Here is a 26,383-nt window from a genome sequence, read left to right on the forward strand (position 1 = left end):
ACACACACACACACACACACACACACACACACACACCTAATATGATTCAGTACACATTCAAAACCTCATCACGAGAAAATATTTGGTTTGTTTAGATCAATATCTTTCCCTGCTTCAAGTGCAGAACAAACAGAAATGCAAACAGACTCAGACCTACCTTCGACTGCGTCTGTCAGGAGAGAACCATTGAGTGATTCTGAAGGAGAAATGACAGATCACGTGAAATGATCCAAGGTGAAACACACCTCTTCTGCGGGAGTTTCCAAACAGGTAAGGAGGAGGAGGAGGAGGAGAAACGCCTTCACGGGTGTAAAGATAAGTGGATTAAAAGAAAGAGAAAGAGAAAGGGAGAAATGAACAATAGGGCAGAGAGATACACGGGTGCAGCCTACATGTGAGTACAGACGGTCAGTCTGTGGTTTATAAGTAACTAAAGAACAAAAAATGACACAAGCATAAATACATTTTGGTAACGACAAAGGTTATTCCTGTATTTTCACATGTATTCATTTCATTGATATATTTATTTATTTCTGTATTTCTACATTACACATGTTTATTTCTGTGTGTGTATGTTAATAAGGTGAGCGGTCAGCAGCAGGTGATAAATGCATGTTATTGCAACATGTTGTTTAGAGGGAAACACAGTTTTGGGTCAAAGTGTTTTATTGTTGTAGGTTTCCTGCAGGAAGTCACAGTTTTCATATTAATATGTTTTCATACGAACGAACACATGAACTGTACAGAGGCTGTTCAGTGAGCGACGACGTCATCATCCAGAGTGTTTTAGTTATTAACACATGTTTGATCTCATGATAAAAGTTTGTGGAATGAAAATAAAACAAAATCATCTTGTACCATTAAAAATAATATGAGTCTCTACACTGGGACGGATTAACTCTGTGAAAGGAAAAATTGATGACCTTTGATCTCCTGAATTACCAGCTTGACTTTCAACTGAGTGTTGAGATAAGACAATCACACTGCTGCACAGCTGTTAATGTGTTAGAGAACACAGAGGAACAGCGGCAGCGCCTTGAACACACAGTAAAACCTGCTCACTCTGGACCAGAGTTTTTTTTCACATTCAGGGTCAAAGTTCAGGTCATCAGCTCCAGTTCTGCTAAAAGCTTTTACATGTTTCTGCTCTCTGGATTATTGCTCTGCATTTTGTATTTTTGTATTTTGGCATAAATACTTCACACATGCTTCAGATTTCCTGACGTCTCAGAGCAGCCAGACAATCAGACGACTCTGTACCTAATTAATGCTATTAGTCATTATGTGAGCAGCTCAGTGACATCAAAGCGCCAGTCTGGACCTCGTCTCTCCTCAGGCTCAGCTTTGGCCATGTTGTAAATACAGACATCGCCCCCCTGTGGTCAGATGGCAGAACTGCACATACGGAGAATTCAGTCCCTGGTCCATAGAGCAGCAGGTCTTCAGCAGGTCCTTCGTGGTCGTCAGCAGGATGGAGATGGTCCAAGCAGAATCAGGACCGAGCTTAGGCGGTCCTCATTCAACCATCATGTCTTAAAGTAAAACCCTGTCCTCACCACTGCATGTGGGGGGGCTGTGCGTGGACCTGACCCTGGTTTCTGTACTGGGTGTGCAGCAGCATGCTGGCCTGGGGGGAGTCATGGCCCTGGAGCCAGTCTTGATAGAGGGTCTGCAGGGCGGGGTTGACCTCTGGGAGACGGACCGGCAGGCTGCTGTAGGAGTCCTCCATCTGCTGGACCAGGGCTTTGTCCACCCGTCCTCCCGCCTCGCTCTCCGCCTGACCGCGGCCACTCAAGCACCCTGAGTGGACACAAGGGGGGTGGGGGGAGTTAACATGAGCAGGAAGGTCTCTGTGGGACTGACAGGAGTGAACATGTGGAGCGCAGAGTTACCTCCCGGGCAGGACAGAACCTCCACCAGCTGGTACGGCACTCGTCCCTTCCTCATCCGGTGGACCAGGGTCTGGATGTTCCTGAAACCATAGATGGCAGCAAACTGCAGCAGAGTCTCTCCGTCCCGCTCCAGGGTCACTTCCTGGAAGTCTCGGTTCCTGTGAAACCACGACACAGAGGACATGAAGAGAGACACATCAGTGATAAACATGACGCTGTAGACGTTCAAGAGTTCAAACTGAGGCACAGCGACGTCATGAAAACCATGACCGGACATCAATGAACGCTGCGGTGCAGGTGTCAGCGTCCAGGTGAGTCTCACCTGAGGGTCTTGTACGTGATCTCATGGACCTCCAGACCAAACAGCTCTTTGGCAGCATGTTTGAACACGTGTTCCAGGAAACCTTCAGAACCTCGGCCCTCGTGCCTCACCAGCGCCGCCTCTCCCGCCTCCCCCAGCCTGCAGCCAATGACAGCTACTCAGTGAAGATATCAATATGTAATCAATAATCAATATTCAATAACATAGTTCTGTCAGTGTAGAGCTGGAAATATCAAACACATGCAGAGTCAGAAATGACTCATCATCAGCTTGTCATCAGTCACACTCGTGATGTTATCAACACACTGTCCAGTCTGGTCCTGTCTGTTCTGGCCTGATCCAGTCTGATCCAGTCTGATCCAGTCTGCTATAGTCTGGTCCAGTCTGTTCTGGCCTGATCCAGTCTGGTCCAGTCTGGTCCAGTCTGGCCCAGTCTGGTCCAGTCTGGTCCAGTCTGGTCCAGTCTGGTCCAGTCTGGTCCACACTACTTGAGGTAACAAACAGAAGAAAACTAGTTCCAGTACTCACACTGGATCCAGTGGAACAGAGTCCAGGTCCTCTACTGAGACCTTCTTCTGCTCCATCAGGTGATAGATCTCACCTGAAACATCAAACATCACAGTTACTGAAACGTCATCATTGGATTTAGTGTCAGAAGAAGAAGAAGAAGAGAGTAACAGGAGCTGAGGAGGAGGAGGAGGAGGAGGAGGAGAAGCCTCCTTCAAATGAGCTCTACAGTCAAACTACAAATACTGTAACAGGTTTTAATGTCCGCACCACATGTGACGTAGACTGAGGACCAGGTGTTCTCTGGCTCAGGCTCTGACCTGTCTGTTTGTGCTGAGTCAGCTCTAATGTAATAGTATAGTGTAGTTCAGTATAGGGACAACCTGAGGTGAGGACACAGTCCACGTCTCTGGAGTCCAGCAGACTGTTGCAGAACTCCTCTCGGACGGCCTCCAGCTTCTTATCAAAGCAGGGAGCCACCACCACATGGTAGAGCTGGTCAGGACTCAGCTTCTGCCGGGACAAGAGCGAACACAAGGAGTCAGATAATCTACCTGCGGCACCACAGAGATTCATGTTTCTATCCACTGTGAGAGCCGAACCGCAGTCACATCACCGCTCTGTCCAGCTGTGACAGACAAGACCGCCTCCTCCTCATCCAGTCAACATCTGGACAGAGTCCTGCTCCTGAAGACCTCAGACTCAGAGCTGCCTCTTGGACACGGGCAGTTTAACCCTCAGCAGACACACTACTTACACTGTTATCATGTTTTAATTGCCCAAGGAGCCTTTCCTGGTACAGTTTAACAGTTACCTGCACAAGTTAACTCTGACATTTAACTGACTAGTTGACCTCAGACAGGTAACTAGTCCCACTCACCTGCTGCTTAGAGAAGTAGTCTTTGACCAGACAGCCCATGATCTGCTGAGGAGACCTGGCTGTGCAGATATGAGGGGTCACCAAGCTGCCCAGGACCCGCTCTGAGTAACGAATCCACCCTGTGTACAAACACACACACACACACACACACACACACACACACACACACACACACACACACACACACAGTCTCATTTAATCTTGATCTGTTAATGATGTTTTGGAATAAACAGAACCTCACAGAGGAAGATAATAACAATAATAACACACCTGAAACAATCTGTAAAATACACATTAGAGCTGTTGTTTCATTGTTTCCCTGACACCCCCCCCACACAGACTGAAAGTTTGCATGTCTGTCTGTGTGTGTGTGTGTGTGTGTGTGTGTGTGTGTATGTGTGTCTCTGTGTGTGTGTGTGTGTGTGTGTGGTCTTATCTCTGATGAGGGGAGCGGTCAGAAACAAGCTTTCTATCTTTCTCCACCAGCTCTCCTCCATTATCTCCATCTCCATATTCAGCTCATGATCCACATTAACTGTACAGTCAGCAGCAGAGGGAAGGAAACAGGGGGTCTGACAGGTGGGGGATAAAAAGAGGGGGTGGGGGGCATGGTGGAGCAGAGAGGAGGAGGAGGGAGGAGGTTTACCTGGGCAGGAGGAGGTGAACATGGGCAGGGCGTGGGAGTCGTGGTGCCTCCTGCGGTACCTCTGAATAAACTCCTTCTGACTCTCCAAGATGCTGAATCCTGCTGCCAGAGTGGTGTCGAACACATACTGGACTCCTGTGGACCAGATCCCAGAGCAGAGAGCACAGACTGGGTGAGACTGACGTGGGGGGGATATCGAGCACCCGTGAGAGATACAACGAGCAGGTGTCAGTTTGTCCACACAGAGAGAAGAGGGCCACGCAGAGAGCCACATTCAAGACTTCAACTGGCTTCAAACGAGAATCACAAACCAAATAAAACACGACAGAGAATCTGAACGCAGCCTGTTTCTGATTTAATACAGTCAGTGACCTGATGAGGAGAAGACATCACATCACAGATCCCACATTAAAAACCAGATCCGCCTCTTTGAACTTCAGACAGATACGTACAGTTCATTTTTAAATGCTCACCCAGACTCTTCAGGAAGCCACACAGTTTGAGGGCGGAGTCACTGATGTCCACGCCAAACTTGACGGCAAAGAACGGCAGCGACTGTGGACAAACGGAGGCGACCAGCACCTTGTGCTTTGACACGTCACACTTCTGAGAGGGACAGACACATAATGGGACAACACAGTGTGAGTTACACAGCACAACAACAACAACAACAACAACAACAACAACAACAACAACAACAACAACAACAGGCCGTCTGGTTGTGTATCGAACCTTGTTGTTCTCCAGAACCCGCTCCACCTCCTCCAGGCTCTGCTGAGATATCTTCAGGCTCTCCTCCTCTGACAGACAGCCGTCACAGGACAGACAGGCGCTCAGCAACACCTGAGGCCCTTCACTCACCTGGGCAGACACAGGACAGGTGAGATAACACCAGAGAGACGGGTCACACAGAGGCTGAGATATCCTGACTTCTGGTCCCAGCGTGTGCTAAGATCCTGAAACACTGGCTTCTACATTTCCCAAATAATGCCCAGATCTTTTTAACACACCTCCAGTTTTCAGGTATAATATGTAGTGTGATGACATCATCAGAGTTTAATTTATTTTATTTTGCTTTATTTTATTCATTTTATTTTTATCTTATTTTATAAAGCTGTAACCTCTACACAACCACTCTCAGGTGAAGTCTCAGGTGCAGTGGTCTTCCTCACTGCCTCAGATGTACAGAACACGTGAACATTTAATAAACAGGTGAGGACTGATGTAGTTACCTGTCCGTTGACTTCCTCTCCCTCCTGCTGTGCGTTGGCTCCTTCATCACTCTGCTTCTTGTTGCACTGTGAGCAGATTGATAATCAATTAAAGACTTTCTCTGATCCAGGATCACTAACAGAAGAGACTGGTTCTTAAGACCAGGCTGGGTCAGTTCACCTGTTTGGTGCAGTTTTCACACTTCTCCTTCTTCTTTGCTACGTTGACCTCCGACATCTTCCTCGCGGTCACCTGTAACATAATATATAATATGTAGGTGTGTAGATAACAGCAGTATGAGCCTCCTGGTGCTGATCACTTCCTGTCAGCCTCCTCCTCCTCCTCCTATCAGAAACACAACAGACTCATAAGGATGGGAAACTTGCAGTGTACACAAACCAGTATCCTGTCATTACCATTTAAATGGTTCAGGTTAATTACAGACACAGAGCTAACAAAAACAACCACAAGTTACAGGTTCAGACTGGAGGCTGTGATCACATGAAAACCACATATTTACTGTATAAACAGCATTTCAACCTGTGATGATTAAAACAAGAAAACTGTGGTGAGTGATTTACTGTAACTGTCACAGTGTCAGACAGAGCTGTAACTGTAGGAACATTACACAAACACACACACACACACACACACACACACATTGTGTTGTGTGACAGTGTGTAGTGTTATGTGTGTTGTTGTGTTGTGTGTTGTTGTGTTGTGTGACTGTGTCCTGTGTTATGTTGTGTGACAGTGTGTAGTGTTATGTGTTGTGTAGTGGTGTGTGTTTTTGTGTGTTCACCGGAGGTAACTCACCGGACGGTTTATGTTTCTGCTCTCAGACAAAGACGAGGAGGAACCGCAGAGGACAGAGCGGCTGAGGAGGACCGGAGGACCGGAGGACCGGATGACCGACTCCCGGCAGGTGAACTCAGCCGTCTCTCTGCTCTCTTCTCTCGGGTCCAGTCGTCTGTGGACGGCGCCACCACCCGCATCCAGCTCCGCGGTTGTTTCACCGCAGACTTCAGCCTCTAACGTTCTTGCCACTGCTGCCTGAATACGTCTGACTCCATTGTACACCCCGGCGCGTCCAGTACGCATGCGCTGACGGAACTGTCAAAATAAAGGAACAGCTGAGCCTGTTCTGTATAAAACGGAAGAATCTTTGTGTTTTTTTTAATTTGTCACTCTGGTTTTTATGAGTAAGATGTTTGGGTATAAACAGAACACACAGCAAAAATACTTCTGCTTATCAACGTAAACAGTGAAGCTTTTATTTTGAAGGAAGCATGAAAAGGAGCCCGTCCAATCAGAGCTGACGGATCCAGGAAGGAAGTGTCACCCATTCAAGACAGTTGCCGCAGTTGCTGCAATAACATGAGCAGAACTTCCTTATAATTCACTGACCGCGTCTACACGTCCTCGTGCTCTTTTCCAGAATCTTGTCGGCGGGAAACTTTAGGAACGTTTCAGAATAAAAGGTGAGTGTGAAGGTGAAATGAAGATTCATCAAGCAGTTCATTAAAAGGCCTCAAGAAAAGGTTAATTTCTAATGCTTCATGTTAACAGGGCGACACCTAGTGGTCAGAGTGAGGAACAAACAAATAAAAACGCTCCTGTATCACAAATTAAATGTCAGGGAAACCGTGATTTTAATTGTAATTACTTTAAAGATAATCAACATGTTTTCTACTCATTAATGTCAGTTAATGTGTTTTTAATTGAAGTGTGAAAATTGTGCAGTCAAAGAACATGATGATTAAAATTGGGACTTGGTTTTGGACAGACCATGGCTTGATTAACCCTGGGGGGGGGGGGGGGGGGGGGGGGGGGGGGCTTTTATTTTGAAATCATCAAGAACATCATAAAGCAGTTAAAGTCATTAGATGCCTGGTCTTGGCCCTGGAGGTGTGGGTCCCGGGGTCAATTACTGCAGCTGTTGATCATCCAGACATGTTACTGATTCAGGGCCAGTTCAGCTGAAATCCTGCAGGCGGATGTTACTGGATACCACTCAGCATGTGTAGGAACATATGTATTTGTGATTTGGTGAACTGGCCCTTTAAGGCAGGTGTGTTCAGGTAAAAGAAGCTTGTAGTACACATGAAGTAGTTGATTTGTATCCCTGTGTCTGCTCAGATGGGATACATGATGGTAGAGGAGCACAGCTCCACTCTGCTCCACCTGAAGAGGTCCCCAGGTCTCCGGTCCTGGTCCCTCCTGGTCGGTAAGTGCGTGATCCTGTGGACCTGTGAACTCTCTCATTAAAACGTCTCTTCCTGTACCGCCTTCAAAATAACACGCCTCTCATTGTAACTACAGGTATAGTGTCAGTTGGGTTGGCAGCTGCGTACTACAGCTCAGGTACAGTCTGGATTTACTGAATCATCTGTCCTTCAACATGAACCTTCTACACATGTTCATTGTGTTGTGTTGTTGTTGTGAACAGACAGCGTCCTGTGGAAACTCTTCTACGTCACCGGCTGTCTGTTTGTGGCCATGCAGAACATGGAGGAATGGGAAGACGCCATCTTCGACAAGACCAGGAACCTGATAGAGCTCAAGACCATGAGTCTGTACGCTTCAGTCCTGACGCTGTGGAGGAGGGGCCAGGAGAAAAGTCAGTACTACAGTACTACACAGTCAATTCTACACAGTCAGTTCTACACAGTCAGTGCTCAGTACTACAGTCAGTACTACAGTCAGTACTACAGTCAGTACTACAGTCAGCAGTAGCAGAGTGTGTGATCTTCTTCTTCTTCTCTCTCTCTCTGTCAGTCGTGCTGGACTTGACTCAGCTGTGTGACGTCTGCGTCCAGGAGGAGAGGGTCCGGTACCTGGGGAAGGGTTACTTGCTGATGCTGCGTCTGGCCGCAGGCTTCTCATACCCCCTCACTCAGAGCGCCACGCTGGGAGGACGCAGGTCTGTGTCTGCGGCTGACGGCTCCAACACATCATGTTATAATGTTGCTGGTAGAACTAACAGGTTAATTAAAGGTCCATATCGTATAAAGGCAGATGTCCATGTGTTGTTTTATTATAAAGCAGGTCTAGTTTCTATATTAATACTGTGTATCAAAGGGGTATCCAGGGGTTTGGACCAGAACCAGGTCTAAAGCTCCGGTCTTGCTGACCATTGGCATTCTGGGTAAACAGTCAGCCAATCAGAAGAGAGACTCAACTCGAGCTCCTGACAGATGTAAAAGTGGACTGAGGTGGTTTTTGGTTTTTAAACAGATTTAATTTAAAACACCGTCAAAATCTGGACCTTTAATTAATTCTCTGTTTTAGTTCTTCAGATTCACTTCAGTGTAAAGTTCCAACACTAAAACTATAAACTATAATCTGATCTGTGTGGTGTTTGAACAGGAGAAATGAGACTAACCTGTTTCCTGACAGTCAGTCAGTAGATTAACAGCCTGAGAAGACGAGACACATTTAACTTCCACACATTCAGATTTACTGTTCAAATAACCACTTCACCAGTGGTGACCTGTCTGTGATGGAGTGGTCACTGTCTGTGGTATCAGCTGCTCTGTAACTGTGTATTTCCTGGTTCCTGTCAGTTGTGTAGAGGCCGTGGCTGCTCTGTAACTGTTTATTTTGTTTCCTGTCAGTGATATAGAGGCTTTGGCCGCTCTGTAGCAGTGTATTTCCTGTTTCCTGTATGTGATGTGGAAGCCATGGCTGCTCTGTAACTGTGTATTTCCTGTTTCCCGTTTCCTGTCAGTGATGTGGAGGCTGTGGCCGCTCTGCTGAAGCGTTTCTTGGGGCTGGAGGAGCAGCAGCAGCTCAGGCAGCAGGAGGAAGACTATGGAGGGGAGGAAGACTCTCTGGACAACAGCAGCGATGAAGCTGATGAAGCTGATGAAGCTGATGAAGCTGATGAAGCTGATGAACTCTGAGACCTGTAACTGTAGCTGTGAGTGGATTGAGTTGGGGTATTATGACTGAGGCTTTAGAGGGCGTGGCTTCAGTGATGACTTCATTACATGTTATACGGAAAGCATGTGCATGTGACACTGAGGGTGTAGGCTTTTTAAATGGCTCCTTACACACTTTCTTCTGTTGTTTATATCTGAGTTCAGGTTATAACAATGAAACATTTTGAACAAGGATGAAACATCCTCCTCTTGATGTTAAAGACGACATGGAGACGGAGACTGAAGCTCATCAGGTCTAATGACTGTGTGAGGATCCAGATCCACATTAACTGTATTAACTGTGCCTTCTACTCAACTAATGACTGTTTATGTGGAAGCTGTTCCCACGGTTCTCTGGACCCCCCCCCACTAGCTGACGCTCGTCTATTCTAGACTGTAAACTGTTTCAGACATGAAGGGTGTGATGAGACGAACTCTTCAGCTGCTCTGTCTCTCAACATGTTAAATATGAACCAAAGACTGAGTCTCAGGAAACACTTTGGTCCAAGGTTTTATCTGTTTATGTAAGTGTTTGTTCGTGTGAACTGAATCAGGGCTGATGACAAATGTTTTTGCTTACTGTTGATTTTATTGTTTGTTGATTTGTTTTTATACATTTACAAGAATGATATAAAAGTGTTTTATACATGAACCAGTTCTGTTCATCGTGTTCCTTCTTCTCTGAGCAACAATCAGCTGTTTGTTCTTTGCACTAAATCAGGATGAAATCAAATTAAAGACACAACGTCTGACTGAGCTGCAGAATTATAATAATGCTACTAATAATAATAATTATTACTGTTATTCTACGGGACCATCTCCTTCACACAGGCCAGGACGTCCTCTGTGATCCTCTGTAGAGGAGCCATCACTGGGCTGACGTGCTCCTCTATCCACTCCTGAGCAGTGCATTCTGGGTAAAGACGCACCATCTCCTCTTTCACCGCCTCCACCTTCTGCTGCAGCGTGGTCAGATACCTGAGGACAGGTGAGGGGGGAGGGTATAGGAGCTGATGTTTAGCTCCTGTAACATTCACCATGTTCTCCACCTTAGCTTAGCATTGTAAGATGCTAACATTTGCTAATTAGACTGAAAGAACTGAGCTGAGGCTAATTAACTAATGAACTAATCACAGTACAACACGTTAAATATCTGTATTTAGTAATAAAGTTATTGACACATAAACATTCAGAACCTGAAACATTAAAACTTTATTTCTGATAAAGTTAATTCTCTGATTAAACCACACAGTTCAGACTTCATACTGTAGTGTTGCCTTCATATTCAATCACAGTAGAAGAAGTGTCTGCTTACGCCGATGCTTGGCTGTGAATCGTCATGGTGATGAGCGGGGTCACCGCCCTCCTCTGTCGTTGGTAGGGGCTGAACCATCCTCTCACAGCCCTGCAGGAAACACACACCTGTTCAGCTCTTCTCCAGGTGAAAGGAACCATCTCACATTTTGGAAAATACACTTGTTCACTTTGTTGCTGAGACTGGGATGAATAAGGTCCTGGTCTACGTCCAGGTCTTTACTTCCTGGAGTCTCCACAGGAAGTCTCTGTGCCTCTCTCATACTCACAGCTCACAGTATAATGAGTTTAATGTCAGACCAGCTGTTAACTCCGTTTTCTGTCTCTATGCTAAGCTAAGCTAACTGTATCTCTCAGGTGAGTCAGTATAGTTAATTGAGGTAGAGGAGACAGGTGAGATGAAGGTTGGACTCACATGCTGTTTTCAAAGAAGCGGATGTCGTCTGAGTTCAGCAGCTGGTTCAGGTCTATGATGAGCTCAGCCAGTCTCCTCCCTGGGAACAGCGAGTCCTCCTCAGGTGTCCTGCAGGAACAGAAGCTGCAGGTACTGGTACACCTCACAGAGACTGTAGATCAGACGGTACAGACCTCACCTGTCCAGGTCCGTCACCTCCACTGAAGACACACCCAGCCGCTCACACACTCTGATCTGAGCCTCAGCACTGAGCTGACCCTGGACCAGCGTCTGCAGACAGGCTCCCAGTGAAGGCAGAGCCAAAGGCATCAGCTCACACAGCACAGACAGGTGGTCATACCTGCCGGGGGGTACAGTCCTGTTAGAGGCAGTAAGGTGGGTCAGGTGAGACAGGAGACTGATTTTCCTTCATGTGGAGGCTGTTTTCACCTGTGTATCTTTACCTGTGTGTTTTACACAGGTAATTAACACAGTGGTGTGTGTGTTTGTGTGTTTGTGTTTGTTTGTGTGTGTACATTGAACTATTGAACACTGAAATAAACACACACACACACACACACAGTGTGGACAGGTGATGACACCCGGTGAACCCTCACCTCTGCCAGCCTGTGAGGGCTATGCCCCTCAGGTGTACACCTGCAGGTAAAGCAGCTGCCACCTTCAGCCACTGCTCATGGTTCTCCACGTGTCTCATAGTGCCGGGCACACAGGTGTGAACACAGGTGGAGCCTTTAAAGGAGCTGGCGGCCCACAGCTGTGACAGTCCGGCTGTGTGGTACTTCTCCAGCAGAGACACTGTTTAACACAGAGGACTCATCAGACAATAGGAACAAGAGCTCAGAGGTCAAAGGTCAGAGAACACATTTCCTACCAGTGCTGTCCACATCCAGATCAGGGGTGTAGTCCCACAACATGGGCTGGACGAGTCCCACCAGACCACTCTCTGTTCAACACAAGGACATATTAATGAAACTGTTAACGACAGTTCATAAAAACAAGGTTATATTATCTCTATCATCTCTGTACTAATGAATAATAATATTCCTGTTGTTATTGTAGCTTCTGTCTCTGTGTAAGAATGAATGAAATAAAAATACTCAGGTAAATACAAACACCTTTAACCTGCATTAGGAAACATTCATGACTTCTGACGCTTCTCAGGAGCTGAGGCTGTTCACCTGATGCTCAGAGCGTTCAGTTTACCTGTAAGACTGTGACATCATCAGCCTGAGTCAGCTGACTCATGAGGTACATCTTTGTTACCGGGTGATGGTTTTAAAGCTGCAGTAACACCTGTGTTGTTCCTCACCTTTCAGAGTGTCCTGGTTCATGCCTCTCATCATATCATCCCACATGATGATATTCAAGTGAGGCCACGCCTCCTTGATGGCCTTGGCGACCTTGGTCACATGACTCAGGAACAGCTGCTCCACTGTGCGTCCAGGTGAAGCCAACCACAGCTTTGACTCCTCCCCCTCACCGAGCATGTACACCTGAGAGAACACGTGAAAACTGATGACATCAGTCATGTGACACACCTGGTCTACAGGAGACTCATCCTCACCTCATCGGCTCCAATGTGCAGAGTGTTCACACCTGGATGCAGCTCCACCACCTGCCTCAGCATCTCCATCACCAGCTTCAGCCCCTCCTCTCTGTGAGGGTTCAGGGTGCCCACACAGTGAGGCAGCTCCCTGAGGCCCCACAGGGGACGATGCTTCAGCACAAACTGACAGAGGAAACAGACAGCAGGTCAGACACCGACACTGAGCTCTGTCCCACAGTGAGCAGGTGTCTGCTGTCTCACCTCCATGTGGCCAAACGTCTGCACCAGGGGGACCACCTCCATGGACTTAGACCTGGCAAACTCCTGCAGAGATAATATTTCCTGTCGGCTGGAAACACAATGGTCAGACTTTATGACCAGATATTAAATATTATCTGTCTCACAGTGAGGAAAATCACTCTGTTAATGAGGCAGGTAAAGAGTCACACTGCACCTGTAGGTGGGCGGAGCTGTGCCCTGCAGCAGCTGCAGCTCCCCCTCATAAGGAAACATGTCCTCATACTCCACCAGCAGACCCTCCGCCCCCAGCTCAGAGAACAGCTCGATCAGCTGATCACACGACCATCATCATCAGGTCAGCAGGTGGGTGGAAAGAGAACAGTAAGTTACAAAGTGACACAGGTGTGAATGTGCTGCCGACCTCAGGACCCTCCTGGTCGTACCTTGTGGAGGTAGTCTACTCTCGGGGGGGCACCTTTCAGATCCAGGTGAACCAGTTTCTGTCCTTCGGGCCACGGTGGACACTTCATCTTGTCTCACTGTGCACACGAGCAGAGCTTCACGTTGACAGCAGCAGGTACAGGTGTGTGTCCACGTCTGAGCCTGAACAGTACATCATAGGTTTGACTTACCTGAACAGCAGAGACCAGGTGGGACCCGGAGATAGGAAGTCAGAGGCGGGACACTGGACTGAGGATTCTGCTATTGTCGCGCAGATCAGATCACCTTTTTCTTTTCTTCTTCGTCTTCTTCCTCTTCGTTTTAATGGGGACGCAACCACACGGAGCTTTGCCGCCACCTCCTGCGATGTTATACCTGTTATCAGTCCAGTGTCGTGTACTTTGATTAAATGGTCCACAGACGTTAGTAATAAACAGAGCAAGCGATTGATTAGTTCAGTCTGAGCGGGAAGAGCAATGGATGGAAGAGCGCTCGATCCCCGCTGTGTTTACAGCTGTGCTGTAGTCCGGTTGAATTTGTCCAATGAAAACGTTGCTTTCTTTTCCGGAGAGCCAATGGGACAACCGTTAGTCATCCACCCGGAAGCAGAGATTGTCAGGTAACGTTAGCTGCTGTGAACGGAGCAGTGAAGAGCTTTTAGTGAATTATTATGTTGTAGATGAGCTGGAGGTCTGAGTCAAGATGGCGCTGGTACGAATGAGGAACGCGAAGGGCGGGAACTCCACAGAGATAGAGAAGAAGATTAAAAGGTGAGGAAATGAAACGATACTCCACGCGTGTGCGTGCGTGTGCGTGTGTGTGTGTGTGTGTGTGAGTGAGCGCGCGCGAGAGAGAGAGAGACTGTGATTACAGAGGTAAATGTAGAGACAAAAACATGTTGATGAGTTCACAGCTTCATTATTACTGTGGAGGACACACTGACGATATGGTCATCAATAAATACAATAATAGAAAATATAAATAAAGAGATTAAATTGATAGTTATTTGAATAAATAACTGAATAAATAAATACATGAGGATTGTACGGTGGCCCTGAGGGCTCAACACACTGCAGCTTCAGAAAACACAAGTTCAGAAAACATCTTCATCAATCTGACAAGACATGAGCTGCAAATACAACACAACAGAAGTGTTTCCAGGGGATACTAAAAAGTGATGAACCAGATTGGTACACATATGTATATAGATATGTATTATAGTACATCCATGTGCACTTGTTGTTGAATTTCTTTTAACTTCAAAAGTCCCAGCAGGTTCATTGCCGTTTGAATTGACTCCTTGACTTTGGACTGGACTGGTCCTTCTCTCTGTCTTGGTCAGGGGTCATGCTCTGAGGCAGGGGTCTGTGTGGAGGGGGTACCGAGGACTCGTGGCCCTGCTGCTGGTTGCTGTGTGTGTGTGCAGGACCTGGTGGTACATGAGCTCTGTGGACAGTGACATCACAGCGACACTGGTCAGCCAGGGGGAGCTGGTCTCCCCTCTCCCCAGAGTCTACACCGTCCCGTGCTCCGAAGACTACGAGAACTACAAACGCTACCCAGGTGAGGTTGTGACCCCTGACCACTGTCACACCTGTCTGTGTGTTACCATGATGATGTGACAAACCTGCTACATAGACAACTTGTTAGTGGAACATTTCTTCTTCTACTTCTTCTTCTTCTTACAGTATAAAATAAATAGTGTTTTTATATTTGTTCCATGAAACAGCACAGACTCCACTAGATGGCAGTACAACTCTACTGAGTGACATCACCTGTTCAACTGAGGCGGTTTAATAATGTTTCCTTAAGTTAAAGTTAAAGTGAAAACAGCCACATGCAGCAGTTCACAGGTTCTGACCCTGAATCAGCTGGTTTCACCCAGAGTTACACCTGCAGGGTTCACGTCTGACAAAGATCAACAGAGTCACTTCAGGTGGTTTAATTCTGTTTAAGGAGTGAGACCACGACCACACCTGTAAACACCACACCTGTAAACAGCATTTTAATCCCTGTGTTCCACCTCATGTCCCCCGTCATCAAAACTGTCAACTGTCAAACTACAGTCATCATCGTTGGAGGGAAGCTCTGAATTGTGGGACATTAATGAATAAACTCTGTCCTCTCTTTCCCTCCATGATGAAGCTGTTGTTTCTCTGATCCTCTCCTTCCTCTCTTTCCCAGGATGCACCCCTCACAGGTGTGGCCGTGCAGTCACAGACAGTGTGGTCAGCAGGGAGGAGGCTCAGGTGCTCAGGAGGTAAACACTGTCACAGACAGCAGACTACCTGTGTCCAGGTGGATCATTAAATACTTGTGTCTGACCCACAGGCTCGCTGAGAGGGGGCTGGCACTGGCCGGGTCAGAGGGAGGGGTGAGTATATGAACGCATGAAACGCTCTACTCCAAACACACCTGTCTCTGCAGGTTGTTTATCGTTTTCCTTTATCTTTCCTTTATCTTTGTGGTCATGATGACATCATTCTAGTCTGTAATCAGAAACACCTGGACAGCCTGAGACCTGATACGTTTCAGTCTCTGAACCTCAGATGGTCGGATGGTCTTTTCATCCACAGTTTTGTTAGATATAAGTAGAACAGTGTTGTTATTATTTTACTTCCTGCTGCGATGGACCTGTCCCGCCACTAGAGGGCAGTCTGGTCCAGTGAGTCCAGACCTGATGGTTTCTGACAGACGCTACAGTGTGGAGTCATGTTCCTGTCCAGAAACGTTCATGAAGTGTTAAGACACTTCAGTGAGGGGGGAGGAGCCAAGAGCTGACCACCAATAACAATAGCAAGTGAAGGACAGAGTGAACACCACGTGGCCACAGAGGAGCAGCTGAACCTTCAAACAAACGCTGTATCAGCAGTCAGCTGATTTGTCCTGTTTTGACTTTGACCCCTCCAGGCTTCCATACTGGACCTGCACTCTGGAGCGCTGTCGATGGGGAAACAGTTCGTCAACATCTACAGGTGAAACTACAACAGAACACCTTTTCATTTCTCTGCATCTGTGTTTGTGACTGAAGCGATGACACCCTGCGTGTTCCACCGAACCTGGTCCCTCATTTTAATCAGCCTCATGCCGGTCTCTGATTGGCTGTTGCGATGTTTGTGCAGGTATTTTGGGGATCAGATCAGGGATGTGATCACACCTGAGGATTTCCAGCTCTACAGGTGAGGAACCGTTTTCAAACCAGTCATTCAAAACTAAAGCACAGACCTGATGCTGCTTTGTGACATCGTTCCTTACTAAACGATCAGTATCATGTGATGATGTCATTGAATGATCAATATAATGTGATGATGTCATAGTCCACAGATCTGATGTGTGGGGTTTGTCTTCATGTCTGTCATGTATTCCCACCTGTAGGAGGTGAATGGAGGTAGTTGGTCTTGATATGACTCCTCATTAACCCCGGTCCCCTGACTTGCAGTTGGTTGTCATGACGACTGAACTGACCAGTTTTTCAGTGCATCATGAATCGGTGAAGTCTCACCACTTCACCCTCACCCCTGTGATTCTCCATCAGAGACGTACGTGAGAGAATCCAGACGGTCATAGCTGAGACGTTTGATCTGGACCAGACTCTGATGTACCTCACCAAGCCCACCTTCTTCTCCAGGATCAACAGCACGGCAGCCAAGACCCAGCACGACGAGTACTGGCACCCACACATAGACAAGGTAACAGCATAGATACCTGACCAGGTGTTACTGACGGAAGATCTAGATCCTGAGTCTAGGATCTGGACCTGTTCTGGGACCATCTGTAGCAACATGTCCGAGTTGCGACCTGCTCTCTAAATGGACTGATGGGAATCATTTTTCTTCAGGTACCAGTCAGTCTCTCACTGAACTTTTTCCCTGGATTATAAATGATATTAAAATAAAATAGATAACAATAAAATATTAAAGATTTTACTGATGTAACTTTTACAAGTTTTAAGTGCAAATAACTAAACAAAAGCAAAACCTACCCTCAACCTTCAGTTCGTGTGTGTGTGTGTGTGTGTGTGTGTGTGTGTATATATGTGTGTGTGTGTGTATATATATATATATATATATATATACTCACTACACCATCCTGCAGCCTGTTACCATGGTGATAGACTATCATTCTCAGTTTCATTGTCAGAGTGAAGTTGTTAATCCTTGTCTACAAGTCACTGGTTGAATGAATCGCCGTCAGTGAAGTGAGGTGTTGATGCAGACTCTGACTTCCTGTCTCACAGGTAACCTACGGCTCCTTCGACTACACCTGTCTCCTCTACCTGTCTGACTACGGCTCCGACTTCACCGGAGGAAGATTTGTCTTCATGGACCAGAATGGAAACCAGACAGTGGAACCCCGGGCAGGTAACGTACAGCCACTTCCTGCTTCAGTGATGGTGGAGCTGCTGTGAGGCGGTGACCCCTGTTGACCCCGTGTTTGTCTGCGAACCACACTTAGATATGAGATGTCATTATCACAGTGTAGCTGCATGAATAACCTGCAGCTGGTTTATCTCCAGTGTGTAGCGTAATCCTCTGTCAGTGTGTAATCATCAGCGCTAACTGCAGGGCTTAGGCTCTACCTCGCCTACAGGACCTGGGGGTGGTTGATACAGTCTGTGTAGGAAATATTGGTCAGGCTCAGAGTAAATGGATATTTTAAAGCTGCCTGTGAAAAAAAAAAACCCAGCTGGCAACATAACCCAGTAATATCCTTTACTGGGTTCAGGGACAATTTCCTGAAGCATCATGGGACTTGAGGCAAAGCTGAGGCTTTTAAAAACAGGGGAATTGGATCGGGTCTCTGGGGAACTGGTGGAAAATCAGAGAAGTTTCCGAGCCGGTCATTTTAGAAGAATGTGCCAGAAGGAGCTGCAGACAAGTTTCAGACGTCCGGTTAACGGCTGGAGAATTTTTCTGCTTCAGTTTTGAGCGACTGTTTTCACTGCTTCACAGTAAGTTTTTAAACGTCTTTATCCCCGAGGTAAAATCTGTCCTGTCGCCCCACCTCTGCAGCGAGTCTGAGCTCTGAAAGATTCACCGACAGTCCGTCGAAGGAAAGGTGTCAGTCGTGTTAAAGTCATTCATACAACAACAACAAACTGTGCATTTAGATATTTTAATCTAAAAAGAAAAAGTCGACACAAGCAGCAACGGTCAATTTACACCGAGGAAACACGAACTGACAATATCAAGAAATAATCAGGGTGGAGGTGCGAAGGACCCAAAGACAGAGTTCAATTCAAGGATTTAGTCTACAAAGAAAGTGAGGCCAAGTCCAGTCAGAGGAAACATGAATCGGTTTAGGATTAATTAGTAGGATTAGTCGGTAAAACTAGTTAGCAGGATTAGTTAGTAGGATTATCTGCCGTTCTTCAGTCTGTGACCTGACTCACAGACTGGACTTGAGAGGCTTCTGGATAAGAAGTGAGTACAGACTGTGTCTTCTATTGCGGAGCAGCTCATCCTTCAGCAGAGCAGAGACTTGACTCACCTGGTCAGGTGAATCAGCTGATCACTGTAACAGCTGCCCAGTGTAATTCTGTCTGAAGTCAGCCTCCATCTCTATGTGCAGCCTCAGTAAACTGTGATGAATGAGTGAAGGCTGGGTGAAACGTCTCCTGAGGCCACTCCCTCTTCCTGTCAATGTCACTTCCTCTCTGTCAGACCTGATTACAAAACCTGTTCACCTTTTTCCTCCTTCTCCATCATCTCCCTCCCTCTCATCCGATTCCCCTGCCACTTTTAATCAACAACAATTCAAAGGAGAAGTAGCCAGTCAGTCTGGAGCCTGTTACCCAGCAGAGACCAGCAGTGCACGGTCCCAGTCTGTGAGGGTGTTGACTGAAGGACATGTGGTGATACAGAGTGTGACAGCTCGTTGTTAACAGTGCAGCCATGTTTGATGATGAACTGAGAATCACCTCCAGAGAACAAGGGGGATGTTAAAGCTGCTGTCCTGTCTCTGAGGTCCCCCCCAAGAGAGAGTCCTGATTCTCTGTGGAGCCTGATCCAGAATCTAAATATGACAGGGGTAATCGCACTGGTTGCTTTGACAGTCTCTGTCACTGTGAGTTTTATTTAGAGGAGAAGGAGTCATGCATAATGCATCAATAGTCAGGATCATCTCCTCTTCATCACCCAGGCAGCATGCTGAGCAGGTGACTGACAGGTTTGGACTAGTGAGGGTCTGATCCTCGTATTAGTTCACGGAGATCATCATGCCTCTTTGAGCTGACAGTGATGAACAAGGTGTAATTATAACACCAGGAAGACAATCAAGAGTGTAATGACACTGAGAGAAGAGAGGGAGGAGGGAGAGGAAGAGAGGGGGAGGGAGACTGTGTCGGTTGAATGTGAACCTGTCCCTTTCAGGACCAGGACCAGGACCAGGACCAGGACCAGGAGAGAGGGTGGGCACAGACAGGAAGTGGACGGAGACAGATAAAGTTTAGATATGCAATGGAGAGATATGGTGTTCAGCTGCAACGTCAGATACAGAGACTGAGTCAGAGGAGACAGACCTCACAGCGGGATCAGATAACCGCCATTGTCGACAGCTTGACCTTGGTCTCTGCAAACAAACAGACAGTGAACACGATGAAAACGTGTCTGGACCTGAACTCTCTGTACATCACAGAGCTGGTTCCTGTTTGGAAGCTGCTGCAGCTGCGTCTTTATGATTAGAATTACTATCTATTACTATTAATTTACTATCAGTTCATCTGAACAGCTGCACTTTCATAACGCTGGTGAATATTCTGACTTTTCGCTCCCAGTAGCTCCAAATCTCTGGATCCTACATTTCCTACAAAGCACACAGTGGCATCTTTTTGTTACTCTTCCCGTCTGATGAAATGAAAACAAAGCTGCGGAGCTACAGCAGACATTATACCTGTTACATTACACCTGTCTCCACACCTGTCTCCACATTACACCTGTCTCCACTCTGACGGGTTAACTGACTGTACAGGTAGACGGGTCTTATTGAAGCCCTCAGCCGAGACACAGAGTAATCAAGGTGTGTGTGAAGATTCTCAGTCGTCCAGGTCCTGGTATCTCTTAGAGCTGTATGAAGGTTGTGCTGGAGGATCTGAACATGCATCCACACAGGACTCCACCTGACGGCCGACTCTCCTCAATGACCCCACAAGGAGTGAAAGCCTTTCAGGTGAGAGGTGAGGCGTCTTCAGCTCCAGCTGCCGTCATGAAGCTCTAAGAGGAAAGTAATAGAGGGAAGTGCTTCAGGGAAAACATTTTCCACCTGAAGCTGCATTTAATTCAACATCACGCTGTGTCATCTAACTTTAACTTCCATCCCAACCCTCTGGAGACACCACACACTCTGTGTGATTCATCCTCCACTAATTAATTATGAGGCTGGGGGAGTAATCGATAAATTGAGTGGACAGTGTGTTGATGTGCTTTTGTATTTTGCTCCAGCAGCAGACCTTGGTATCAGCACCGAGTGAGTCACGGACCGTTTAGCATCTTATTAGCCTCGCAAACTCATCCCAGCGGGGTCTGAGGATAAAGACCTCAGTGAAGCTGGAGTGTGAGACTTTTACAGATAAATAAACGTGTGTTTATAAAGGAGTTCACACAGAGCTGATTATCAGCTCCAGGTGAATCTGTCTGTCTTCTGTAGTGTACCACAGTTTTTACATCTGGTGTCTGTGGTGACGTTCCTGTGCTCGCCCAGTGGCAGTGATATATATATATATATATATCATGTCAAAGAGAAATGATTGGGTAACCGTAGAGACAGAGACGGAGCTACAGCAGCAGGAGTGTGATGAAAACAGGAAGTGTCCAAGGAAAGTTTCTGACGCTCCAGATGAAAAAGAAACTTGGCGTTGACAGATTCCCTCTGTGTGGCTGAAGAACAGGACAGAACTGATCACAAGTAGTTTCTCAGTGACAGAGACTAGCTAAAGCGCTAACAGACTAGAAGACAGAAGCTAACCATCTGTTCCAACCAATATTTTTTATATGAAAACACTGTAAAAAGAGGATTTGACATGAGAGCTGTGGTGAAACAACTGATGAGGTGGCTGTTTGTCATCAGGAGGAGACGTTAATGTTTTATCTGTTTTGTTTCCATACAGCCAATCAGATGGCTTCATTTGTGTATAAAGCGGTGATGTCAGCGCTGTGTCAGAGCCAGACGGTCACACTGAGCAGCTGCCACACAACAGTCTGAACAACTGACTGCTGCAGGCTCCTTACCTGACGTGTCCTGCACCTGCTCCTGTTGAAGCACAGACACATTCACAGAGGAGCAGTGAGTCCAGGTCTGGTCCTGTGAATCAGGAGCTGATTGACATGCAGATTGAGTCTCAGGTGTTATAGACAGATACAGGTAGATGCATTCTGCATGTGTTACACAACTGTAGGAGAGAATGTAGTGTAGTGTCTCCACTGGTAATAAACCAACATGTGTAAATGTTTACAGGCTGAACAGATGGTCAGTATCTATCCTGACTTCCACTCCCACAGTTTGAAGCAGTGAATCAGGAAGCTGAGGTTCAGTCCTATAACTGCAGAGTGCTTTTGTTTTGAAGAGTCCTGGCTGACTTCCTGTGTGAGTCTCGCTCCAGCGTGTAGCCACTGATCTGCTGCAGAGTCTCATTCTTCAGTGTAGATGCTGAAACATTTATATTGGGATTATTTCATTGTGCAGTTATCTAAAGCTGCGTGTCTAATTTGAGCTCCTGAACGCAACCTCCTGTTTCAGTGACCAACAGTCACTGTCCCTGCAGCTCTGTTCTGTCTCAGCATCACTTCACTGTCTCAGGCTTTTCACAGTAAGGTCTATTGTTTGTCTGCAGCCACTGATTTCCCTCCACATCCCCACGCTAATGCCCTGCTAGGGGGATTTACACACACACACACACACACACACCCACTCTAAGTCATCAGGATTCATTGGAGGAAAGTAGAGCAAACAAATTGGAGCAGAGTGATTCCAGCTTTTTATTCACATTTACATAACGAGATAATGAGTCTGAAAACTCCTGAAATATAAATCTCTTAATTATAGGACACATGAGCTTCATGAACACAGGTTGTGTTTAGAGACAACCACACTTTACCATGGAGACTTCACCCCGAGCAGCTTCACCAAACTCCCACTGAGTCTGTCCAAGAGGAAACTGGATCAAATGTTTTAAATGATTTCAGCTGACAGTCAGTCTGGAGTCTGCACTGAATCTCCACCACTTCATCTCTGCATGGTTCCACTTCTTTGTGTTTCAAATTCCCTTCAGTTCCACAAACAACATCTGCATAATACACAGTCTGAATGAGCGCAGCGTCTTTCACGAAGGAGACGAGGATTATTTCCACAGTCGGAGCACAGCACACTGCTAAAGCTAATTAACTAATTAACACTAGACACAAATGTAAATGTGACAGTTTGTGATTTTAGGATGAGCTCCACATAACTGAAGCTCTTTCTTTATAGAAAAAAAAAAATGTATCTCAGCATAACTGGATGCAGGAGTTAACAGTTAACGTGGCTTTGTCAGAGACAACATCACTGATCACCAGTTTTAATGTGAATATGAAGGAGAGAAATGTAAATGTCACAGATTTCAGAGCTGGAAATATGGAAATCTCCACAGACAAGATTTACCTTATCCTAGCTTAGCCTAGCTTAGCTTAGCTTAGTTTAGCTTGACAGTGACAACAGGAGAAAACAGCCTGGCGGCGTCTAAGGTTAAAAAAACAACCAAAACTCTAAAACTCACTAATTAACCCAAACATGTTTAGCCTAGCTTAGCATGAAGGAAACAGTTAAGTTACCTCTGTAGTAAACTAGTAAAGTAGAAAAATTGCTCAAATAATAAAAAACTCTAATAATCAGTAAAGACAAAATTCTGCTGTAATCACTGTTTCCTCACTGTGAGATAACCCTGCGCTAACTGATCATGCTAACTGACCATGCTAACTGACCACGCTAACTGATGTTTGAGCAGCAGCAGCTCAGAAACACTAAAATGTTTTTTTTTTTTTACATTTCTGTTTATGTAAAACAAACAAGATTCAACATGTTAATTACCACAGACGGGCTGCCTCCTGTACTTATGCTAAGCTAGGCTAACTCTGTCCTGTATTCAACACAGATATGTGACTGATCAGTCTTTAAGATATTGACCAAACATTTCTATAGAAAAACAAGTACATTGTGTATTTGTATTAGGTGTGTTGTGTAAATGTATATTTGAACTGTTTGTCTTTATGCTAAGCTAGGCTAACTGCACCCTGACTCACAGACCTGACTCATTGATCATGCTTCCTCTCCTCCTTTCTCTCCTTCCTCTCCTCCCTCCTTCCCTCCTTGTCCAGGACGAGTCTCCTTCTTCTCCTCCGGCTCTGAGAACCTCCACCGTGTGGAGAAGGTGACGTGGGGGACGCGCTACGCCATCACCGTGTCCTTCACCTGCGACCCTGCACACGGCATCTCTGACCCCGCCCTGCCCTGAGGCACCCTGGGTGATGGCGCCGCCCACGGAGTTGGACGAACCCTGTAACAAAAGAGGAAGGACAGAGTGAGGGGCTGTTTGTGAAGGTTTGACTGTTCAACCTTCAACATGTGTACATGTTATTTTCAGGTGTTGACTCTCACTGACTGAGAGAGTACACCTTCATCCTCTCCTGCAGTCTCTGTTCTCACTGCTCCGTCCTCATCGCTGGTCTCAGGTCTGGTCTCAGGTCTGCCTGGTTCTTCTTCATCATTGGGGATCCAGCTCTCTTTTCTTCAGAGAGGCTGAAGCGGGATTTCCTGTGTCTCCACGCGTTTCTCATTTGAAGCACAGATATAGATCTGTTGAATCAATCCTTCGTCATCCTCGCCCAGCTCTGACCCAGGAGGAGTTTTCTTCTAAGAAGAACCTTTTCTCTCAGTGACGTTAACATCTACTTCAACATGGTGGAGAACAGCTGAAATAAAACACTGACAGTTCCTGAGAGGCTCTTCTCTCTTCTCTTCTTCTGTTTTATATCATCATTAATCTTCTCAGTGTCAAGTCTAATATTCAGTTCTCATTAAATGAACTAAAATCACTCCGATTTATTGTCTTTTTGTTACCGAGTCTGATTCTCAGGTCTGAACTTTCCTGTTATTTACACACGGCATCATCATCTCACCTCTTCTTCATGTGTCTATAGTTCACGTTAAACTCATGACAGAGTGAGATGTTGGTGAAGATTCCTTCTCAGAGTTACTGCGAGGTTTCTGGTCGGTTTCCTGTTGTCCAACATGGATCATTAATGAGATGGTGTGATTAGACTGTCAGTAGCTGTTCGGGTTCAGAGGTCACAGCCTGTTTGATTCGTCTCATCACATTTTCCTCCAGATAAAACAAACTAAAACTAATATTTTCTCCGGGTGATTAAAGGAAACTGATCTGTTCCTGATCCGCTCATGTTATTGACTTTGGCTCCTTGCTGCTCCACGTTGTTCTGGTACATTTTGTTCATGCAGGAACCTCCATCAAGAAAATGGTTTAAAACGCCAGCAGCTGTTTCCATCTCAGACCAGACCAGTGTTCAGTCCACATACACTTCACATACAGACCAGCTGTAGAAATACACTTCACATACAGACCCTGCTGCTGTAGAGATGTTAATGTATTTTGTATTCTCTTCGGTACAATATGAAAAGTGGTTATGAGCCGTCTGAAACCTGTTCGTGTGATCAGTCACATCCAGTCTGCATTAATTTGTGTTAACACTTAATTATTTTTAATGCTGTGAATGCTTTTCAAATCATTGTGCTCATAAAACAGAATTAAATTTGGGTTTTTTTTTTTGACTGTTGCAGTGGAACAAAGTGAAATATTACACTGACGTGTGAACACCTGTTAAACTGTCACATCCAGCAGACCTGCAGACAAACTTCAAACATCGTCTCAGAGTGAACGAAGCATCAGTGACATCATCGCATCACCTGACGCACAGTGACGACCAACAACAATAAGCTCCTCAGGTAATGAAGATGAAAGAGAAGCTGTGGTCACTCTTTCTTTACCTCCTTTAATCCTAATGATGAGTTCATGATTTCTGTTTCTTTTCACACAATAATCTCAGACAGAGACGGTTACGGTGTCAGGGACAGTGAACGTCATGTGACCTTGTAACAGAGTCACAGCATCACGGCTCCATTCCTGTGTAAAGCAGGATATCAGAGACAGACGTGATGTCAGACACCTGAAGAGAGTGTTCAGTCACAGAGTCTCATCCTACAGCTGTGAGTTCAACAAATTCAAACTGTCTCAAAGTGAATATATGAAAAAGGTTTAGGGTCTCTAAACTAGAAGTTACTGACGCAGAAGAAAAGAGCCTCGAAAGAAGAAACCTATCTGAATTAATATGAGAGAGAGATTTGTATTATTAGTAATAATATAATAATATAACACCCCCCCCCCCCCCCCCTTCCCTCCCTGAAAACAAAGAGCAGGAGGAGGAGGGGCTTTCTTCAGTGTGTGTGTACGGGGGAATATGAATAAGATCAGATGATACGACCATTAATTAAAGGACTAACTGTTCTGTTTATTATCTTGTATTAAATTAATGATCCACTGAATCTGAATTAGATAAGCAGGTTTACTTATCACCAATCAAAAACTAATTACTGCACTTATGATAAAGTTCAGTTCATTAGTTTATATTGAATATTATTTCAGTTACAGTATCACAGTAGAGAACCTCCTCCAGCTGTGGGATGAACAGACTGTCAGACTGTGGAGAGGAGAAGAAGAAGAAGCTGTGGCAGTAGAAGAAGAAGCAGTGGCAGTAGAAGAAGACGCTGTGGCAGTAGAAGAAGAAGAAGCTGTGGCAGTAGAAGAAGAAGAAGCTGTGGCAGTAGAAGAAGAAGACGCTGTGGCAGTAGAAGTGAGTTAAAGAGACTTCAGTCAGAGCAGAGGATCCTTCAGTGTCAGGAACTGTTTTATTAAAGAGTCGTGAACTCTCCATAAAACATGAGGAAAGTTTCTGCTCATTAAAGAGGAACCTGAACAGAGACTGTCGCCTTCCTTATGATGAAG

General features: G+C 46.0%; 4 protein-coding genes across 5 annotated transcripts; 2 read left to right on the top strand and 2 right to left on the bottom strand.

The window, feature by feature from the left end:
• Positions 1-582: 582 nt before the first annotated feature.
• On the bottom strand, positions 583-6,575 carry narf (nuclear prelamin A recognition factor). The gene is made up of 12 exons (XM_022743446.1): positions 6,276-6,575; positions 5,640-5,711; positions 5,480-5,545; positions 4,980-5,108; positions 4,721-4,853; positions 4,248-4,382; positions 3,602-3,720; positions 3,105-3,234; positions 2,743-2,815; positions 2,215-2,352; positions 1,893-2,050; positions 583-1,800 (listed from the first exon to the last, which is right to left on the bottom strand). The coding sequence occupies exons 1-12, from the start codon at positions 6,558-6,560 to the stop codon at positions 1,553-1,555; spliced, it is 1,686 nt and encodes a 561-aa protein (XP_022599167.1). The 5' UTR covers positions 6,561-6,575; the 3' UTR covers positions 583-1,552.
• A 218-nt stretch (positions 6,576-6,793) lies between these two features.
• cunh17orf62 (chromosome unknown C17orf62 homolog) lies at positions 6,794-9,969 on the top strand. The gene is made up of 6 exons (XM_022743452.1): positions 6,794-6,940; positions 7,599-7,686; positions 7,782-7,823; positions 7,909-8,079; positions 8,238-8,382; positions 9,190-9,969. Exons 2-6 carry the CDS (start codon positions 7,599-7,601, stop codon positions 9,362-9,364), a joined length of 621 nt encoding a protein of 206 aa, XP_022599173.1. The 5' UTR covers positions 6,794-6,940; the 3' UTR covers positions 9,365-9,969.
• A 51-nt stretch (positions 9,970-10,020) lies between these two features.
• Positions 10,021-13,618, bottom strand: hexdc (hexosaminidase D). 2 transcript variants are annotated; one of them, XM_022743448.1, is made up of 13 exons: positions 13,530-13,618; positions 13,341-13,436; positions 13,112-13,227; positions 12,919-13,006; positions 12,676-12,840; positions 12,421-12,604; positions 11,983-12,054; positions 11,708-11,906; positions 11,290-11,451; positions 11,112-11,219; positions 10,698-10,787; positions 10,182-10,360; positions 10,021-10,094 (listed from the first exon to the last, which is right to left on the bottom strand). In XM_022743448.1, exons 2-12 carry the CDS (start codon positions 13,425-13,427, stop codon positions 10,189-10,191), a joined length of 1,443 nt encoding a protein of 480 aa, XP_022599169.1. In that variant the 5' UTR covers positions 13,428-13,436; positions 13,530-13,618; the 3' UTR covers positions 10,021-10,094; positions 10,182-10,188. The 2 variants fall into 2 exon arrangements, with proteins under 2 accessions (XP_022599169.1, XP_022599168.1); XM_022743447.1 differs by having other exon boundaries at positions 10,082-10,360.
• Positions 13,619-14,016: 398 nt separating this feature from the next.
• ogfod3 (2-oxoglutarate and iron dependent oxygenase domain containing 3) lies at positions 14,017-24,401 on the top strand. Its single transcript, XM_022743451.1, has 9 exons — positions 14,017-14,108; positions 14,681-14,901; positions 15,523-15,598; positions 15,670-15,712; positions 16,249-16,313; positions 16,461-16,517; positions 16,874-17,027; positions 17,576-17,699; positions 23,685-24,401. Exons 1-9 carry the CDS (start codon positions 14,041-14,043, stop codon positions 23,819-23,821), a joined length of 945 nt encoding a protein of 314 aa, XP_022599172.1. The 5' UTR covers positions 14,017-14,040; the 3' UTR covers positions 23,822-24,401.
• Positions 24,402-26,383: the final 1,982 nt, after the last annotated feature.

This window comes from Seriola dumerili, unplaced genomic scaffold (genome assembly GCF_002260705.1).
Source record: "Seriola dumerili isolate Sdu_G_001 unplaced genomic scaffold, Sdu_1.0 BDQW01000068.1, whole genome shotgun sequence".
NCBI classification, from domain to species: Eukaryota; Metazoa; Chordata; class Actinopteri; order Carangiformes; family Carangidae; genus Seriola; species Seriola dumerili.

Coding starts and splice junctions, on each gene's coding strand:
- narf (XM_022743446.1), bottom strand. CDS start 6,560: ATGCGTACTGGACGCGCCGGGGTGTACAATGGAGTCAGACGTATTCAG. Junction 5,546..5,639: donor GTGAAAACTGCACCAAACAG/GTGAACTGACCC, acceptor ATCTGCTCACAG/TGCAACAAGAAGCAGAGTGA. Junction 4,854..4,979: donor GGGTTCTGGAGAACAACAAG/GTTCGATACACA, acceptor TGTCCCTCTCAG/AAGTGTGACGTGTCAAAGCA.
- cunh17orf62 (XM_022743452.1), top strand. CDS start 7,599: ATGGGATACATGATGGTAGAGGAGCACAGCTCCACTCTGCTCCACCTG. Junction 7,687..7,781: donor GTCCTGGTCCCTCCTGGTCG/GTAAGTGCGTGA, acceptor TTGTAACTACAG/GTATAGTGTCAGTTGGGTTG. Junction 8,383..9,189: donor GCCACGCTGGGAGGACGCAG/GTCTGTGTCTGC, acceptor GTTTCCTGTCAG/TGATGTGGAGGCTGTGGCCG.
- hexdc (XM_022743448.1), bottom strand. CDS start 13,427: ATGAAGTGTCCACCGTGGCCCGAAGGACAGAAACTGGTTCACCTGGAT. Junction 11,220..11,289: donor GAGGTGACGGACCTGGACAG/GTGAGGTCTGTA, acceptor CTGTTCCTGCAG/GACACCTGAGGAGGACTCGC. Junction 10,788..11,111: donor CGCTTCTTTGAAAACAGCAT/GTGAGTCCAACC, acceptor TGTTTCCTGCAG/GGCTGTGAGAGGATGGTTCA.
- ogfod3 (XM_022743451.1), top strand. CDS start 14,041: ATGGCGCTGGTACGAATGAGGAACGCGAAGGGCGGGAACTCCACAGAG. Junction 16,518..16,873: donor GAGGATTTCCAGCTCTACAG/GTGAGGAACCGT, acceptor ATTCTCCATCAG/AGACGTACGTGAGAGAATCC. Junction 17,028..17,575: donor GGCACCCACACATAGACAAG/GTAACAGCATAG, acceptor CCTGTCTCACAG/GTAACCTACGGCTCCTTCGA.